General features: G+C 40.3%; 1 protein-coding gene across 1 annotated transcript in view; it reads left to right on the forward strand.

The window, feature by feature from the left end:
• Positions 1 to 17,909, forward strand: part of PRKG1 (protein kinase cGMP-dependent 1) — a 653,626-nt gene that overhangs the window by 21,270 nt on the left and 614,447 nt on the right. Inside the window, exon 3 of the mRNA XM_083443672.1 lies at positions 9,691 to 9,957. Coding sequence (XP_083299798.1) covers positions 9,800 to 9,957 — 158 coding nt within the window. The 5' untranslated portion in view covers positions 9,691 to 9,799. The remainder of the gene's footprint in view (positions 1 to 9,690; positions 9,958 to 17,909) is intronic.

Raw genomic sequence — 17,909 nt, forward strand, 5'->3', positions numbered from 1 at the left:
AGAAATTGAATCTTGGATCTTCTGCAGATTCTCTACCACCAACTGTGGCTGAGCTACCTATGAGGTGCAGTTAAATAGCCCAGAGAAGAAAATGTTTGCACAACCTTAACATACCTGGGAAAGTTGCTGTAGCCGCAGGGGCCTCTGTTGCTTCAATGGAAATGCCCAAGGTCTGAAGAGTATATTCTGCTGCATATGTTTTGGCTTCATCTACATAGGCACTTAGCTTGGATGGCGTGAAGGGATGCCTGCAAATCAGTGGTAAACATTAATTTCATTTTCCTATGGTTGGCATCTTGGCAAACATCCATCGTATCCTTTGATGCAAGATGTTAAAGTGTTGTTGTTTGACTGAATCACCGAAACCACTAATTAAACAATGCCCCAAACTCTGAAAATCTGTTTGTTTAAAAAATTGAGAGGATAATGGTTCAGGGTATGTACAATTTGCACCTGATGGCAAACCACAATTTATGTGGGTGGAATTCAACAGAGCACTAAAGAGATTGTTCTGTTAGCACAAGCATTTCAGCTTGACACATGGAACAATCTCCCTTCTTCAGCTCCCACATGCTGTTTTGGGGTTTCCACAGAGCACCCTGAGCTAATTTCGGAGTGGGTGGGATGTGCAAGGGGAGGAGAAGGGGCAAAAAGCCTTGTTGTGCTGGAGGAAGACCCAACACTGGCTTCTGATAGAGCTAGTTTCAACCAATCAGTCCTACTAAGTATTTTTAAAATATATTTTAAATTATCTATATTGTTAATGTTTTCCCTTCTTCCCAAGTTGAATATATTATAAACAATGCATTGTATGACTGAGGGATTAGTGGTGATATCAAATGCCTTTATTTTATAAAACTTTACAGCCCTCCCCCCTCTCAAACACGAGGGTTAAACCCAGCAAGTGCAGTAGTTACATACATAGTTGGATTTTGACTGGCAAGGGCAGGAATGGTGATTTTGTACAAGAACAGCTGTCTTTGGTCTTGCCCAATGGCAGAATGAAGTTGGTAGACTGGCTGTCCCCAGTTATTCTTCTGGCAGATCTCTTCTAATATCTAGAATGAAAAATGCAGCCATTGAATAACAGAATACATTACTGCAGTCTAGAAACTATATCACATCCTTTAAATTTTTTGAATACATTCTATTTGCCCGGTTATTTGTGCCCTCCCTTGATACAGGATCACTGTTTCTTGAGATCAGCAAACATACTATTGTATTTAGATGCATAGCAATGGAAGACAGGACATTTTCTGGGATGGAAACTTCACTATAGAACATCCTTCCTGGAAATATTTGCTTGGAGCCCACTTTTATTCTTTAGGCACCAAAGTGAAAACTATTTTTTCTCCAGATTTTTAGTTCATGACATTATGATCTTATGTCATCTTTATGTCTGCTGCTAATTGACTTGGTTAATTGTTTTGTCTTTTGTTTAGGCTGATAACTTTTATTACTTTTTAGGCTGGTCATATTGATTCTTTTAAAATGATGGATTGCAAGATGCCTTGAAGTCTAGACCTTGAGGTGGAAAGGCAGGATATAAATTACGGGTTGGATCCAAAGGGCATGGGAAGTGACTTCAGCTCATGTGAGGGGGATATCCACTGCTGCCTTCCTCCATCTGCAGACCCCATGCTATTCTCTAATGACCCCCAACCCTTAGGACCAACTTTTTTGAAGGAGTGCAAGAAAAAGGATAAGAGCACTGTTTTGCAAGCAAAACAATTTATTCAATCCAAGCAATTTAAAATAAACTGAATAAACACAGTTTGTAATTTGAGACACACTGATTCTGACTACAACTAAATTAAACACATTGCATCTTTCTCTGAGTAGTTTCTAGGTCCTATCCAGTCTATAGACCCAAATCAGTCTACAAGACCTAATCAGAAAGGCCACAGTGCAATGGTGCAAACAATGTTTGATCTGACCTCATCAGAGCTATCCTGATTTGTAATTTGAAGATTGTTTGGCTGGAAGACATTTTCCTTCTGGATCAGTCCCACAAATAATATTTACATATATTACCCTAACCTGATCTTGCTGAGTAGTAAGCCTTCTGTAAGGGATGAACTGGCCATCTCCTGCTCTGCTGGATTATCTCTACCTTTCAGGACACAGGAACCTGCCTTATACTGAAGCAGGCCATTGGTCCATCTCAGCATTGTCTATAGTGACTGGCAGAAGCTCCTGCCTGGAGATGCCAGGAATTGAAACTGGGAACTTCTGCATGCAAAGCAGGTGCTCTCCCACTGAGTTACAGGCCTAGTAGCTGGTAACATCCCCACAGTTTGTCCACAAATAGATGAGGAAAATGGAGGAAAGTTTTTTCTTATGGACATTTTCTACTTAAAAAAACAATTGGATCTATCAGCCTTAAGACAGCTATTTCAGATTCAAATTTGGCTTGATAAAATTGGTAAAGAGAGAGAGAGAGAGAAGCAGAAGCTGAAGCAGAAGCAGAAATTGTAGCTGGAAAAACCCCATAGCCACTGGGAAGACAAAGATGAACCCCAGGAATTATTTTTTCTTTACATCTGCTTTACGTATCTAGAGCTAAGACACATGCATTGCCCAAAAGCTGGAGCATCATTTATTCTAAATATGTCTTACCCACCTGTGGAGCAAGTTTGATTCCTTGCGGTTTTAAACTGCCATGATTCATTGGCGTAAGCTCCATTCCTGGCAAAAGGTCGTAGAGCTTGTCCTCCCCTTTTTTCTCTCCCTTGAGCTGGTATGCACGACCCAGGGCAGGGTTAGCCAAGTAGCCACGTCCTCCTAGTCCTCTAACTCCGGCAGCCCCTACAGGTACATTCATGTAAATTTCTAGGAATGTAAGAAGGTATTAAACTGAATCAAATTACCGGAAAATCTCCGATTCTTAATTCATTGGAAGACTTTGATCCGACACACTGACACATGATTACAGAGACTGGTGATGGCGATATAAAAATCTATTGGGCACCACGACCAGCTCAACTGTTGGGCAAGGCCAGCCCTACAGTTAGATAAGGAGATGTGGCTGAGCTCAGGCAGCAGATTTTGACAGTGCCGGGTAGACAATTTTTCAATCTCTTCATTATATTTAGCCCCACCAGTGTGGAGTAAAGCTTAAAGCTTTTATGGGTTACATTCAATGCTAGTCCAACTCAGATGAGACCCATTGAAGTTAAGAAACATGACTGACTTAGGTCATTAATTCCAGTGCGACTCCTCTCAGTAGAACTTAGTTGAATACAGCCCTATGCCTCTGATACTAATGTTTATTGTGCTGTTTCCATGTTTACAGAACATAGTTCAATGAAAAGTAGCCATGTGCAAAGCACAGAATCCCTTTATTGCCTTTGAAGTGAAGGGCAATAATGTGCATGGATATGCACAAGCACCGATGGGACTGTACCTTGTGGAGGGGTTTGTTATTTTTAGTATTAGCTAACAAAGCTTCAGGCACCTCAGGTTCATTTTTTTAAAAAAAAGGCCTCAGTCAAGAAAACAATGTGAACTGGGGAACTGCTGCCTGCTGCAATGTATACGCCACAAGTGCATCCTTCCAGCAGTATCATTTTGCGCTGAATTCCAGGCATACTGTTAATAATACAAGCCAGGTCTTGGGCCAGTCTTCATTTTGTGATTTGCCGGAATATATGGTGGTTTGGGTAAAAACATATTAATTATAAATTGCTCTCCTCATCTCCTTTCTTCTGTCTGGCTTAATATGAAGCTTACCTTTCCATTGAGCTCATGCACAGATTATTTTGATTTTTTTATGCCCATTTTCAAATCTATCCCCATTTTATGGATGAAGAGCAATAGCTACAAATTAGACTGATCAACATACAAAGGAATAAATTTAAATTCATCAGTTTCAGTATTTACATTTTACCCCATTTTCATCAAACTAGGAACTTCTTTTTATATGCCATCCCATTCCTAACACAGATTCCAACTGAAATTATGGGATGGTACACACTCACATGTATGTAATTTAGTAATTCATCCCTCACAGTGCAGTCCTATATGTGCCTACTCAGAGGTAAGCCTCATTGAGTTATAGAGGACATATACTGCATTGTTTAAGATTCTTTGTGGAATTTTATTTTCATTTGCTTAAAGCCTAATTTTAATGTGGAGACTCATAAATGGGAGAAGTGGTACTTAGGTTAGATGTGAATGCAAAATAAGAGGGTGGGGGGAGAGAGAGACTGTTAGGGCAAGGATGGAGAATTTGTGGCTTTCCATATGCTGTTGGACTACAGCTCCCATCATCCTTGTCCATTGCCCATGTTAACTGGAGCTGATGGGAGCGTGAGTAAAGCAACACCTGGAGGTTCCTCATTCCTGAGTTAAGGTGAATTATCCCAATACAGGTCATACCTCTATAAGAGGAAGAATGTGGCATGATTTAACCTAGTGGCAACACTGCTCTTGACATTACACTGATCCAAAACTGTTATTGCCTCAGCTACCTTCCCCATAATCAAGAACTGATCTGCACATTTTGTGTACAACCAACTTGTTTCACAACACAGGTCTACACTGCTAACCACCCAATGTGCAGCTGAATTGTGGGAAAGTGTAGGTAAAAATAGTTGGATCAAGTGAGCATAGGCAATAATGCCACAGATTGCTGGAGGAAGGGCAGGATAGAGAACTATAATAATAAAATATGTGGTTGCACAGACAACTGTATTAAGGGGAACCATTGTAGTAAGCTTTAGGGCTTTGTCGCCCTCTAGGTACTGACAGGCTACAACTCCCACCATTCCTGATCATTGATTATGCTGGCTGGAGGGCCACATTCCTCCTTTAAAGGCAAACTGAAGGTATGCAACAGAATGTTGACTTTTGCTCTATTTCCAAGCGCAGTTCAAATATCTGGTGCTTACCTGAAGGAATGCCTGATCCCAACCTACCTGTGCGCTCAGGTTGCCTATGGAAACTACTATTTAGTTGCCTTACCATCTGAGAGAAAGTGCCCAGGTGTTTTGTGTGGGTTTTTTTACTGCAATAATGTAACTACTTGCCAAGCTACAAAGGATGTAAACAAGATTTCTCTGAACTTTGGCTGTAGTGGTAACGTTATATACTTCCAGTGAGCAAGGATTACCTCTGATGGATGGTGGCCTGATAAAGCCCCTGTTGGTGAGATGTCCTTTCGCAGCGGGAAAATGAAGGTTGGGAATAGCAGCATAGGCTTGAGGTGCATAGAATACTGGGGCTCCCAGGTAGGCTGCAGTAGGATCATATACGTGCCCAAATGTATAAGTATATTCTGGCAACACTGTTCCTCGCCCTCCTGTGCCTCTGGTGTATCTAACATAGCTGTCTTTGTCTACTGGCTTGGCTAATGTGACTTCAATGGGAGAGCCATCCACCACCTGTAAACAAAAAAAAGACATGACAGAAAAATGAGGCATATCAATGCATGAATACACTCTCTAATACTGTGGCAGATATTAAACCTCTCACATCTCAGATATGATCTGGGATCACAGTATCTGAAGGGATGCTTCCTTCCGTATGGAGCTTCCTCTCATATGAGGTCACCCCTACAGGCCCTGCTGTTTCCCATCTAAGAGCCCTCATGTGGAAGGTTATTGAAGATGTCTCCATATAACAGTGAGTCCATGTAGGAGGATTATGATGTTTGAAAGTCTGCCATCAAATGGGTGCATGGGCAGTCTCCATGCCAGCACCATGCATTCCTGGTGTTTTGGATATGCCCACACGATTGCTCAGTGGGCAAGTGGCAGTCAAGTGGTATACGAATTGTAATCTGATGGTTGACCTTGTGTTCTTTCCAGAGGAAGGGGAAATTGCATAACAGTTTGCACTGGTACTTGGAACAATTCTAGAACCATAAATAGGAAGCATGATTTTAGTCTTACTGCAATGGTGTCAAGATCCAAACCATAACAATGGAACAAGTATCACAGATTTGAAAGACCAGTAAATAACTTTAGTGTAAACCAAAGCCATCCAGGTCAAACATGCACAACTCTGGCAAGTCTTTCATTGCTAGCGCTATGGTTTGTACACACACACACACACACACACACACTGTAAACTCTTATTTTGCCACATACATGCAGCTCTCTCTACATCCCTTCTAGCCAATACTAAATTAATCCAGCATTACCTTCCCATTTAACACTTTCATGGCTTCAACAGCATCTTCTCTGTTATTAAAGTGCACAAATGCATAGTCTCTGATTTTCTTTACCCGTTCCACTGACCCTGCAGAAAAGATTTGGCGGTTAGGTCTGTCTTGGATATTGCTACAGTGGAAAGTGTCTGCTTGAGTTGTGTCCTTGGTCATTAATCTGCCATGCTAATATGATTAATTTTTTTTTTAAAAAAAATATATTCTACAGTAAATAAATATTAGAATTGGGCATTGCAAGCTATGGGCCACTTATAGAAACTTACTTATGTGCCCAGTCTTGCTTATTTTTGTCCTTCGGTCTGCAGAAAGGTGCTCCTAACATGGGTATGATGAACCTCTTGGCACATTGGCTTATCCACCTAGTAGGAAGCATCATGTTAACATAAAGACACCCCCTCCCCACGTTCATGTGAAAAGTAGTTCTGAGACATGGTCTGATTTTGTGTGTGGATGTCAGCCTGATGTAATTAATTTAAGGAAGGTCAGGGTTTAACTTAAAAGCAAAATATTTCTACACTATCTCAAATTGTTAAAACATTGTTATGGTGAAGAAGTCCATAGTTAGAGAGGGGGATGTGGGTGGGTAGTGATGGGAAGGTTTGCAGTCCTTACTTAATCCTCACTACCTAATGTTCCAGATTTTTTTCTCAAGATTTGAAACCTGATTTTCTGGATGAGTGGGGATTGCCCAAGAACTCTTGCCCGAATCATCACTTTGCTGATAGATAAGAAGCAGAAGCGACTACCAGCAAAGTTCCTGTGTCTAATCTCAGTTACTTAAAGTTGAATGCACAACAATAGATGAACACACTGCACTGGGAAAATGGTAGAATGAGGTGCCATGGGTGGACATGTTTGGGCTGTGGTTTTGATTTCTGATCACTTGAGTATTTTATGTCTACTAAATTTGTTGTGAACCCCTCAGGGATAGAGGAAGAGTAAAAATCCAAAGGAACAGAACTGTAATATTGAATAAACACACATATAACTTCAGGAAAAATAAAGCTTAAAAAATATCCTCTCACAGAAGCTATATCTTTAGCTAAGTATGTAGACTTCTGAAGCTGAGTATAATTGCTTCTCTTATCACTCAGTTTTTGTATCGTAGCTTTGGGCCTATAACAAGCCACTGGAGAATTTGTGTTCAGAGTTCTGTGCAATGGAATGGAAGTTTTACGCCTGTTAATTTCTGTTTTGATGGCCGATTATGCAATATTTTATTAAATTATTTCAGAGAGTACGGTCTGTTAAAAATGTTAATTGAGGTCCTGGGTTTGCAGAACCAAAAAAAAAAAAAAAAAAAGAGAGAGGGGGGGTGAGCTTTCTTCCAAGCATATGCAATTAAACAAATCTGAGTGTTAGTTGGTTTATGGAACAATCCTAACTTCTGGTAGCCGGCAGTCCAGTTTAACAGAGTGGAGGAGCCACCAACAATGCCATAACTTGGTTACTTGCACAGGTCAGAACACAAAAATAATCTGCATGCTGGTTATACGGTGTGCCAGTCCCAAGTCCTGGTCTGACAATTCGATCATTATATCATTTCATCAAATATTTCTCCTAAGGATTTCAAAGTGGCATGCATGGTGTGTGTTTTATCCCCTCCAGTTTTATCCTCAGGTTTGACTGAGAGATGGTGACTAGTGCAAGGTGAGCTTTATAGCTGGGTAGGGATTTGAATTGAGTCCCCTCTAATTTTAGTCTTGCTCCTCGACTACTACACCACTGCCACCTGACACTGCAATGAATGACATTGCCTTGCTCATGCCATCTTCTATGTGCTGGAAGGGTGGGCAGGAAATCTTTGGGGTGTAAATCTTGAAGAATGAGCTTCCTGAGTTCTTGAAAGGGAATGCAATGCTGAATTTTATAAAAGTGAAATATTGCTCTTCAGAACATTCCATGCTTGTTTTGAAACCTGAGCACTTAGTAACATCTTAGATTTCATACGATTTAAAGCAGTCAGTAGTCAAACTTCATACGAGTAGGAGAAAGCATATCTGTTTTCTTTTCAAATTTGCAGAGGATTGCCAATTTCTCCAATTAAAAATATCCATTTTGGGGGTTTTCTAGTTAATGCATCATCCTGAATGAAATAAATTTCTTTTCTTTTATTATATTTCCTAAATATATATTAAAATAAAACATTTCCTATATATATATTTCCTAAATTATATTAGTATATTATATAGCATATGTATTCTAGTGTTTAGCTCTGGATCCACAAGAGGAAAGTGGAGAAGATATATTCTCATAGGTAAAGGTAAAGGGACCCCTGACCATTAGGTCCAGTCGTGACCGACTCTGGGGTTGCGGTGCTCATCTCGCTTTATTGGCCGAGGGAGTCGGCGTTTGTCCGCAGACAGCTTCCGGGTCATGTGGCCAACATGACCAAGCTGCTTCTGGCAAACCAGAGCAATGTACGGAAACGCCGTTTACCTTCCCGCCGGGGCGGTACCTATTTATCTACTTGCACTTTGATGTGCTTTTGAACTGCTAGGTTGGCAGGAGCAGGGACCGAGCAACGGGAGCTCACCCTGTCACAGGGATTTGAACTGTCGACCTTCTGATTGGCAAGTCCTAGGCTCTGTGGTTTAACCCACAGCGCCACCCGTGTCCTGATATTCTCATAGTAGCATGTAAATTGTGGTGTTCTTTTTTCAATCCTAGATTTTTCATGGAAAATGCTTTGTTTCTTTCCTGATATTCCCATATAAAAAATATTTCCTTTTAGAACTTTTTAAAAACAGTTTATTATTCTTACAGTAGTTTACCAACAAACTCTGAGCAACTCTGACCAAGCTGCCTTTTAAATTTTATTTACCTGGTTTAATATTGTTGAATTCTTTTTCAATTGTCTGTTCCGTGGTTGATAACATAAGATTTCGCACATAGAGGATTTTCACTGATGACATTGTATCTTCATCAACCTCAACCTCTGGCTCTGCCCAGTCTACAGCTATGGGATGTCCCCATAATTGTATCCTTCCTGTGGAGTAATCAGAATTCCACAACTATGACAATAAATAAAATGAAAGATAATGGGACGAAGAAGTCCAATTAAGTCCTACTCAAGAACAGTTCATTGAAATCAAGTACATTTGTTTCAATGTGTGTAACTCTGAGTGTAACTTAGATACAACCCATTAAGTAGGTGATTTTGACAATACAGGTTTTCTCTACTTAAATTTATTGCTAAAATGAATTTACATAATTGTAAAATGTGCTATTGATTGCACATAGATGAGAAGACACAGGCTCTCATAGTTACTATTTGATTTCTTCATTGCTCAGGCGTGCACTGTGAGTGAAGCTTCACTTTGTGAAATAATCAGAACTGTGCTAGCGCTTACCCTAAAATGCTAGCATATAATGTACTGAATCCTAGGGGAATTTTTCCACTATTCATGTTCAAATTGTATATAAAAGAGGCAAAAATGATAGCTAAAAGCCAATAGGCATAAGGAATGGAGAAAAGGGAAGAGTGTAAGACATGCTAAAATCCCCTTTCTTTCCAGATTACCTGGCAGCAGTTTCCGCCTTGCCATAGCTGCTGCCCGATGGCTTCCATATTCCACAAAAGCGAAACCACGATTCTTGGCTTTATCGGCAGCGCTGGGATATACAATGACATCAATGACACCATCTGTAACTTTCCTCATCTCTGCCAAAATTTCTTCCCTCCTCTTCGTTTTCGGGATTCCTCCTACAAATAAACGGCAGTTGTCTACACTGGCACAAACCCCTAGGAGTCGACCATTCCTGCATACAAACAACAGTTCCAGGTTTGTTTGTTTTTATGGTGAAACAGGCTTAGCTCTTTGTGAAATCTTGACCCATGATTACAGTTTAGAGCCAATGCTCTCATGTCAAACTTTCTGAACAGTGTAGTTAGTCAAGCAGAAGTCAAGTGAACCAGCCCTTAAAAGTATAAAGCAGGCATAGGCAAACTCGGCCCTCCAGATGTTTTGGAACTACAACTCTCATCACCCCTAGCTAACAGGACCAGTGGTCAGGGTGATGGGAGTTGTAGTCCCAAAACACCTGGAGAGCTGAGTTTGCCTATGCCTGATATAAAGGGCCCAGTTTTCATTACTTAGCAATAAAATTCAGAGGTGCTTTTTTTAGAGAAGAAATGTTAAGAGTGGCCTAGCACAGGGATAGTCAGGGTGGTTCTCTCTAGATTTTGCTTTGCTACAGGTCCCCTCATCCCTGACCATTGGCTATGCTGATTGGGACTGACGAGAGCAGTAAAGCATCAGGTGAATATCACACTGGCTATCCCTGGGCTAGAGAATTTTCTCATGCAAGTAGTTCTCACCAAAAATAATGATATTAACAAGATAAGGTTTCACATGCAACAAGCACTAGTTAACACATAATCAACAGATGTGTATTTATTCTGTGACAAAAATAGTAATGATTTCTTGTTGTAGTGGTAGTCATAGTAGTCATCTCTAGACACCAGCTATGCTTCTCAAAGTATCACTTTGTCAGTGGAGTTGGGGATCAACTCCTCTTGCACCCAAACTGGTCTTCTTGAACCCTCTTTTGCCATAAAGGCCACTTTTCTTCCATGACCTTCTTGCTTCTAGTTGGCAGCTGTGGAGTCTTAGGCATACAGACATGGCCCACAGGCTTTTCAGCTGCTGATTACTAACATGACCCTTTGTTCTGCTGCACATGGTTTTAGGCAAGGAGACCTACTCCTGGTGTTAATCACTATAGACAATACTAAGCTAAGCAGGCCAATAGTCCAACTTGATATAAGGCAATTTCTTTAGTTTTCCCATTTTTTTGTTTTGTTTTAAAGAGCACGACTTTTATTGTATTTGTTGCATTATATTCAAATTGAGACCTTCTTTGCAGGTGTCAGCGAGATATGCAAAACTACTAAACAAACAATGCTTACCTAATTTCATAATTATTCAGTTGCCTGATTGCATTTTTGGCCTCCTGTTTGTTAGAGAATGTCACAAAAGCATATCCCCTGTTGTTTCCATTGAAGTCCATCATCATCCGCATTTCATAGATTTTTCCAATCTGCAAAAGCAAAAGCATGAGCTTCCATAAACGAGCACGGAAAGGGAACTTTTGTCTGCACTAGAGAACATCTCTGGACAAAGTTCTCTTGTTCTTGTGATTCTGTTTGTATTTCTGCTTCACTCTAGATTAGCTTAGCCATTGCCTTGACCATAAACCAGAGCACATTTTACTCAAGATTTGCTTTCTGACCCATGTACAAAGTCAAAATAAACAGAGGCAGCATGTATCGAAGTCCAGGCTGTGCTGAGCTGGTGCCGTTGGGCAGGTTAGCAAAGCAAATGACCTCAATTAACACAACTTGATTACACCCTGTCTGAGCTCCTGTGTGCAGATAACACCATAAACTTGGGATGGGGGACACACACGTGTGTATCTATGTCTTGCAGGGTGCTCTGGCTTAGAGCAGCTTTCACACATTAGACAATAACACATCCTATAGTACTTAGCTACTGTTTGGATTTGCCAGGTCTTGCCTTCACCCAAAGGGTTATCATGACTGGATCCCTTCCAGCCCTCATTAAAAGCCTGGGTATAAATACTGTACCACTAGCCAATTGCCCCAGCATATTGGTGGTGTGTCTCATGAGAGGGGAAGCATGGTTTGTGCACTCACTAAGAATCACTACAAGGCACCAAAACAAGAAGATGCTGGCATATGACGCAGGACTGTGTCTGTGCTAATGATGCCCTTAGTAGTCTTCACGGGCATTGCAACCACACTTCAAAATTTTGATGAACAATTCCAGCTCCACAGACAGCAAAAACCAAAGCTCCGATAACAGCAGAAAAGACAATGCTCCATTGCACATGAAGATTTAGCTAGATACTCACGCAATGCATTTTTCTTTTTCCACATCTTTAACAGCACTGTCATGAGCAGTGGCGATACTTTTTTTGGCTAAGTAGGAAATGGGATGTGGTTGAGGACTTGTCATATTTACCCCATCCACCCATTATCTTCCCCCCATACTTTGTCTCATCGCAGAAGCCTATGACCCTGTTGCCAAGGCTTGTTTCTCTAGGCGGTACTGTCAAAAATAGTTTTACTGATGTTAATGGGAGCAATGATGTGAATAAAGGCTATAAGAATGTTCTCTCAGGACACAGTTATAATAATTCATGTCTAAAGATCTCACTCTGCCATATTCAGAGGTTCTATCACTCAGAACTAAGCTGCAAGAAAGTGATTATTATGGTGCTGAATATAAAAAATGGGACATAGATCCCAAAATGCAGGGATAATCCTATTGAAGGAAGATTTGTACTGTTTATTTTATCATGTTTGCTTCTTGTCCTTCTTCCAAGGAGTTCAAGAGAGTATATGGTGTATTCCCATGATATCACCACAAAAACTTGTGAAGTACATCTGGCAAGGGGGGCAGGTGTAAAAGAAGACTGTGCTGCTGCACATTTAAGAGTTGTGTGGAAGAGGGAAATTTCACTTGCTGAAATTCCATCTTCTATATGAATATAAAAAGTGCAGGCCACCTGGCCACCTGATTACTCACTGAGTTTCATAGCCAAGCAGGAATTCAAATCCTGGTCTTTCCAGGCCCAAACTCTGTCCATTGCACTGTATGGGTGTCACTAGTTTTGTCAATATCAGTATTACAAACAATATAACCTAGTTCAAGATACCAACTTTTCCTTGCTTCTCCTCATTCTGCACTTACATTTCAGCCAAGATACTGGGATACAGGTGGAATATGTGATGAAGTGATATGGTGGCTGTTGCTTGATTGGCAGCCTTGAGCATGTAATAGATCATCCCAACTGCTCTGACGCTCCCCATTTTAACCTATGGGTTTACATTGTGAATCTTAATATGAATTGATGTTTCCAAATGAACATGGATTGGTTAACGTGGTATCTCAGCATAGAAAGCAATTGACTTGTTTAGGTATTTTATAAATGGGCTTTGAGAATACATAATCCAAAAGTTACAGAAGTTAGTCCGCTGCAAGAAAAAACAGCAATGAATCCTGTGGCACCTTTAAAGACATAACACATTTAATGTCTCAGGAGACGAGAGGAAGCAAGTGTCAACCTCATCAGATGCAAGTTACCAGACATATAAAATATGCTCAAAACATTTATATAAAGCAGTGGAAACTATTGTAAGTATCTGTGGTTGGTTCCAGCTACTTTGGTGAAGGGGTATCTGGATCTGAATTAGCATTTCAAAATTCCCGTAACTGGAAATGAAAATAGCACCATATGTTCCATAATTACATTCAGTTAAAAAATTCTCTTTCCATTTTATATATCTCACTAACAACACTTAGTAGTGGCATAGACAATGCTAAAAAGTATTCTTAGTATCACTTGTGAAATCATTCTGAGCCATTGCACACACAAAGTCCTCCTGATACTATATACTTAGCTTTCTGTGGCTTGCACCCTGGAAGCTGGAAGCTGACTTGAGAATTGTATTTGCAAATTAGCGACTTCAGTAAGTACTTAAAACCACAGAGGGTCATATGCAAATTATTAGAACTGTGTTTTGTTCAGAATTGCATCATAAAAGAAAGGCCCTGGTGGATGAGGTCAAAGGCCCATCTAGTCCCCCATTCTGTTCCAACTAGATGACTGTGGGAAACCTGCAGTCTAAGAAGCTCAAAGCAATATCTTGGCCTTATAAGAATCACTCAACAACTATTAGGTTGAAAGGTAGGACTTATGTGAGGCCTCCTAGTTTACGCTATAGTCAACCAGAGATTTGACCCTGGGCTTTAGACACAGAAGGCTAATGCTTGAGCCACTGTGGCACACTGGCAGTTTCCCATATGGCAATGTTCTTCCTACTGGAGACATTCTCAGAGTAGGAAACATGCCTGTCCTATTATGTGTGAAGAGCTGCGTGAGTCTTTTCTCTTTTACCACCCTGATTCTGCTGAGAGGTTCAGGATTTCTGCTGTTTGCACAGTCAAATTCCTAGGATATGAGTGTGTGTGTGTGTGTGTGTGTGTAAGTGAATGAAATCTGCCCAGTTTAAATCATTACTTTTTCACATAACGGGATGAGTTCGTCTTCAAAGAGGTCACGGGGTAATTTTCCAATGAAAATCTCACAGCCTCTTTCTGGTGGTGGTCCATCCCAGCCTGGTGGCGGCCCTCCATATTTCCTTTGGCCATTTTCCTGAAGAGAACAAAGATGTTGTAAAAACTGGCTTAATTCTCAACACTGCATATCTTTTTATACACATCAGAAGGTTTTCTTTGCCTGGTCATAACTTTTGTCTGTTCTTGCATCTTGGCTTTCATTAGATGTATCATAGAAAAATTGGGAGTTTTAGTCCAAAACAGTTGGAGGGGACCCAGTTGATGAAGGCTATCTTAGAACCTTCAGCCAAGTCAATATATTTGGTGCCCCCCCCCCTCAAAAGCAACACTGTCCCATAGCCCACTTGAGATTGTGGGACCAGGACAAACTTGAGAGGGTAGAATATACAGATAGTCGGATTTGTATGGTTGCAGTGGACTTTTGTTTTGCCAATTAAATTGCTTACATTGTAGTACTTGACTGTAGAGCTATCATGTGAAGCTGTCAGTGCATGCAAATGCTGCCCTCACCATGTGAACGCTGCTTCCTTCCTTTTTCATTCCAGTTGTGGGAATGTGAACCCTCTGGAAGACCACACCCTCCTGAAGGAGACTGCATGGCTGCTGTATAAGCCAGATCACATGGTGGTGTTTTTTTTTTTTTTGCATTCTGTATCTGGAATACCACCAGGTGCAGCATAGGTAGGAATCAAATGTCCCATTGCATGCAGCACTGTACCTTATAACAGAATAATGTTTATATTTTTTCAATGCACATTGTGGGTGGGAAGGGAGAGACAGCTTATTTAAGCACTAAGTTCTGAAAGTCATTGATCGAACTTTAGCTGGGGTGCTTAATTTACCTTTAAATTAGCAGTCCCAAAGGAGAAATAATTTGACAGGGAAACTCCTACCTGAATCAAACTATATCCTGTGCGCTGCATTAATGTGCGGAGGGTAGCTTCTTTCTGTGTGCCGGCCAATCCATCCCCGGATTTTTGATTTGATTCCATTGTGAGTGATTATCACCAAAAAATCAGGTTAATTAGGGGTGCTCACTGTAATCAAATTTGAGATAAATTAAGCAGATTAATATTTTTGAAAAAGAAAGCACCACAATATGGGTGGGGATACTGTACACGAATCATTCAAAAGAATTAGAAAACAAAAGTAGAAGATCCAACACCTGAACAAAGCAAAGAGAATCAAGGGGGGACTTTGGGACTTTGTAGATTTCTCAGGCAAGAAATATACAACAGGCCTCACTATAAAGTGAACTATAAAGGCTATTTTATTTTGAAGATTTATAAAACACTTCACACCCACAAGCAACCCAAGTGGTGTACGATAAGATGAAATACATAAGAAACAGACTCAATAAACTAAAAACAATACAACAATTTCTACAATTGTACAGTTAATATTGTATAACATGATTGGGTCATGTTTCAGAAAAGCCTTCTTCAGGGAATGGTTGTGTTTAGGGAATGTGTGATTTCAGGTAGTAGGCTTTGAGAGAAGTTGTATTTAAAAAGAGAGAGAACAAAAAGTTTTCCCCCCCGTGGTCAAGTTCAATGAACTGCCTCTTGTACCATAAATGTGTGGGCATGTTTCTCAATCACATCAGCATCACACACACACGTCATTAACCAGATGATTTGTGTTACTTGCATCATTGAGGGGCAATGGTGGCTCTTGTAGGCACCTGGCTCACTTTCCCTTAATGGGCCATATTTTCAGTTAACAACCCAGCATAGCAATTAACACTGGGGGGGGGGGATATCCCATTGGTGCCCCTTGGGATGTTTATTTCCTTAAATTGTGACATCATGTATAGTTAGGCCCTAACTTTATCTAAGGCCTTAAGTTTATCTAAATGTGCCTGATGAGCACAATTTTAATGGTCAGGGGTCCCTTTACCTTTACCCCTTGTAATATAATAATGAAAGTTTCACCACTTCACATATCCTGCTTGTGTGACAGTGGTTGGTGATTTTAAACCAACGTGAAAACTGATGGTTTGCTTTGCTTTGTCAGTTTGAGATCTGTACATACCTTGAGTAAATGATGATGGCTTTGTGACTTTATGTAAACAATGCTTTTGGAATGAACACCTGTACAAAGAAACTCAAATTTTAGGAGCTTGTTTGTATTAGGATAGTAAGTGGGTATGGGACTGCATCCTAATTACAGCAGAAAATAGAAGTTTTAATTTGGGGGAGAGAATCTACATTAAGTAATGTTCAAGCTAGCACCAATGAGTGATGGATAATATTTATTTATTGCATTCTATCCCACTTTTTTCTGCAAGGAGCTTAACGTGGTGTACATGGTTCTCTTCCTCCACACTTAATCTCTACAACAACTCTGTGAGGATGGTTAGGCTGAGAGGCAGTAACTGGCCTAAGACCACCCAGCTTCATGGCCATATTTAGCCTGTAACAGCTTTGCAAACTATAGTAGCTTCCAGAATCTAGCAGACACCATCTTAGTAGTAGTAAGATGAATCTGAAAACAATAACACTCAACCTGGAAAGCCACTACCATCAAAGGATAATTTAAAATGTTTAAACTAGGTAAATAAGTTTGACATACCTCTCGACTGTCTCAGTCTGTTTTTGCAAGATCACAGAGGCCTGCAAATGCACAAGATTGCAGAGTCCCAAAGTGCACTTTTCTGGGTTCTGTGATCTCATGTGGGTCCTGTGACTCATGTGGGAACATGGCTGGGAAGATGTGAGTCCCGGTTTTTGGCCTAAACATGCTGGAGGATATGCTTTGATAGGTAAGAGTGAAACGAGCTGTAACAGGGCAGATACATTGATTTCAATGGGTCTGCTCTGAGTAACAGTTGGCTGAATACCACCCAGTGAAGTATAAGTGTCTGGGGTGTGTTGGGGAGAGTTAGCTACCCTCACCCATGCATTTTTTTACTCCCCCCAAAATGTGCAGGCACACCCATTAATACATATGGCTGCCCCATTCATGTCTAGTTTTAAGCCTTTGTTATCAAAGTTACTTTTCTGCTTTAACAGGGGAATTTAACAATTTTTAATTGTTGTTTGATTGTGAAGTACTGTCTGAAGTTGCATTACCATTTCACATTTACAGTATCTCACTTCTTCTAAGGTGGCTTCTGTTAAACACTGGAAGCTGCCAATGTTTGCAAAATTGTTATAGGGTGGATATTATTCACTATCAGATTGCTTTTAAGACTCTAATTTCCTTAGTATTCTGTAGCTCAGAATTGGAAGTGCAGTGTTACAAAAAGAAAGGGATTCTATTGGCCAGTTAAAATTAGAGCATCTTTTTATTCCCATTCAAAAGCTGCTATAGAAGGGGACTTTTAATATAATTTCTCCTTTTTTTAGTCGAAATACTTACAATCTTTCTACCCTTTTAATATAATTTTGATGTGGGCATTGTCAGCTCATGCAACAAGTAAAATAAATAATTAAATCTGAGTACAATAGAGGCTCCCTTTGTCTAGACACCCATTAAATTCCCATCTTCTGGGAATGTATCTCAGAGCACTAAACCAGCAGAAAACCTCAGACAATACACATGACTATATCTAAATTACTTTGTAATACATAGCATATTTTGGATCACCAAGGGAAGGAAAAATCTGACTGACACTATTTTGCCAT

The sequence above is a fragment of the Podarcis tiliguerta genome, assembly GCF_965153285.1.
Source record: "Podarcis tiliguerta genome assembly, chromosome: 5".
Classification (NCBI taxonomy): domain Eukaryota; kingdom Metazoa; phylum Chordata; class Lepidosauria; order Squamata; family Lacertidae; genus Podarcis; species Podarcis tiliguerta.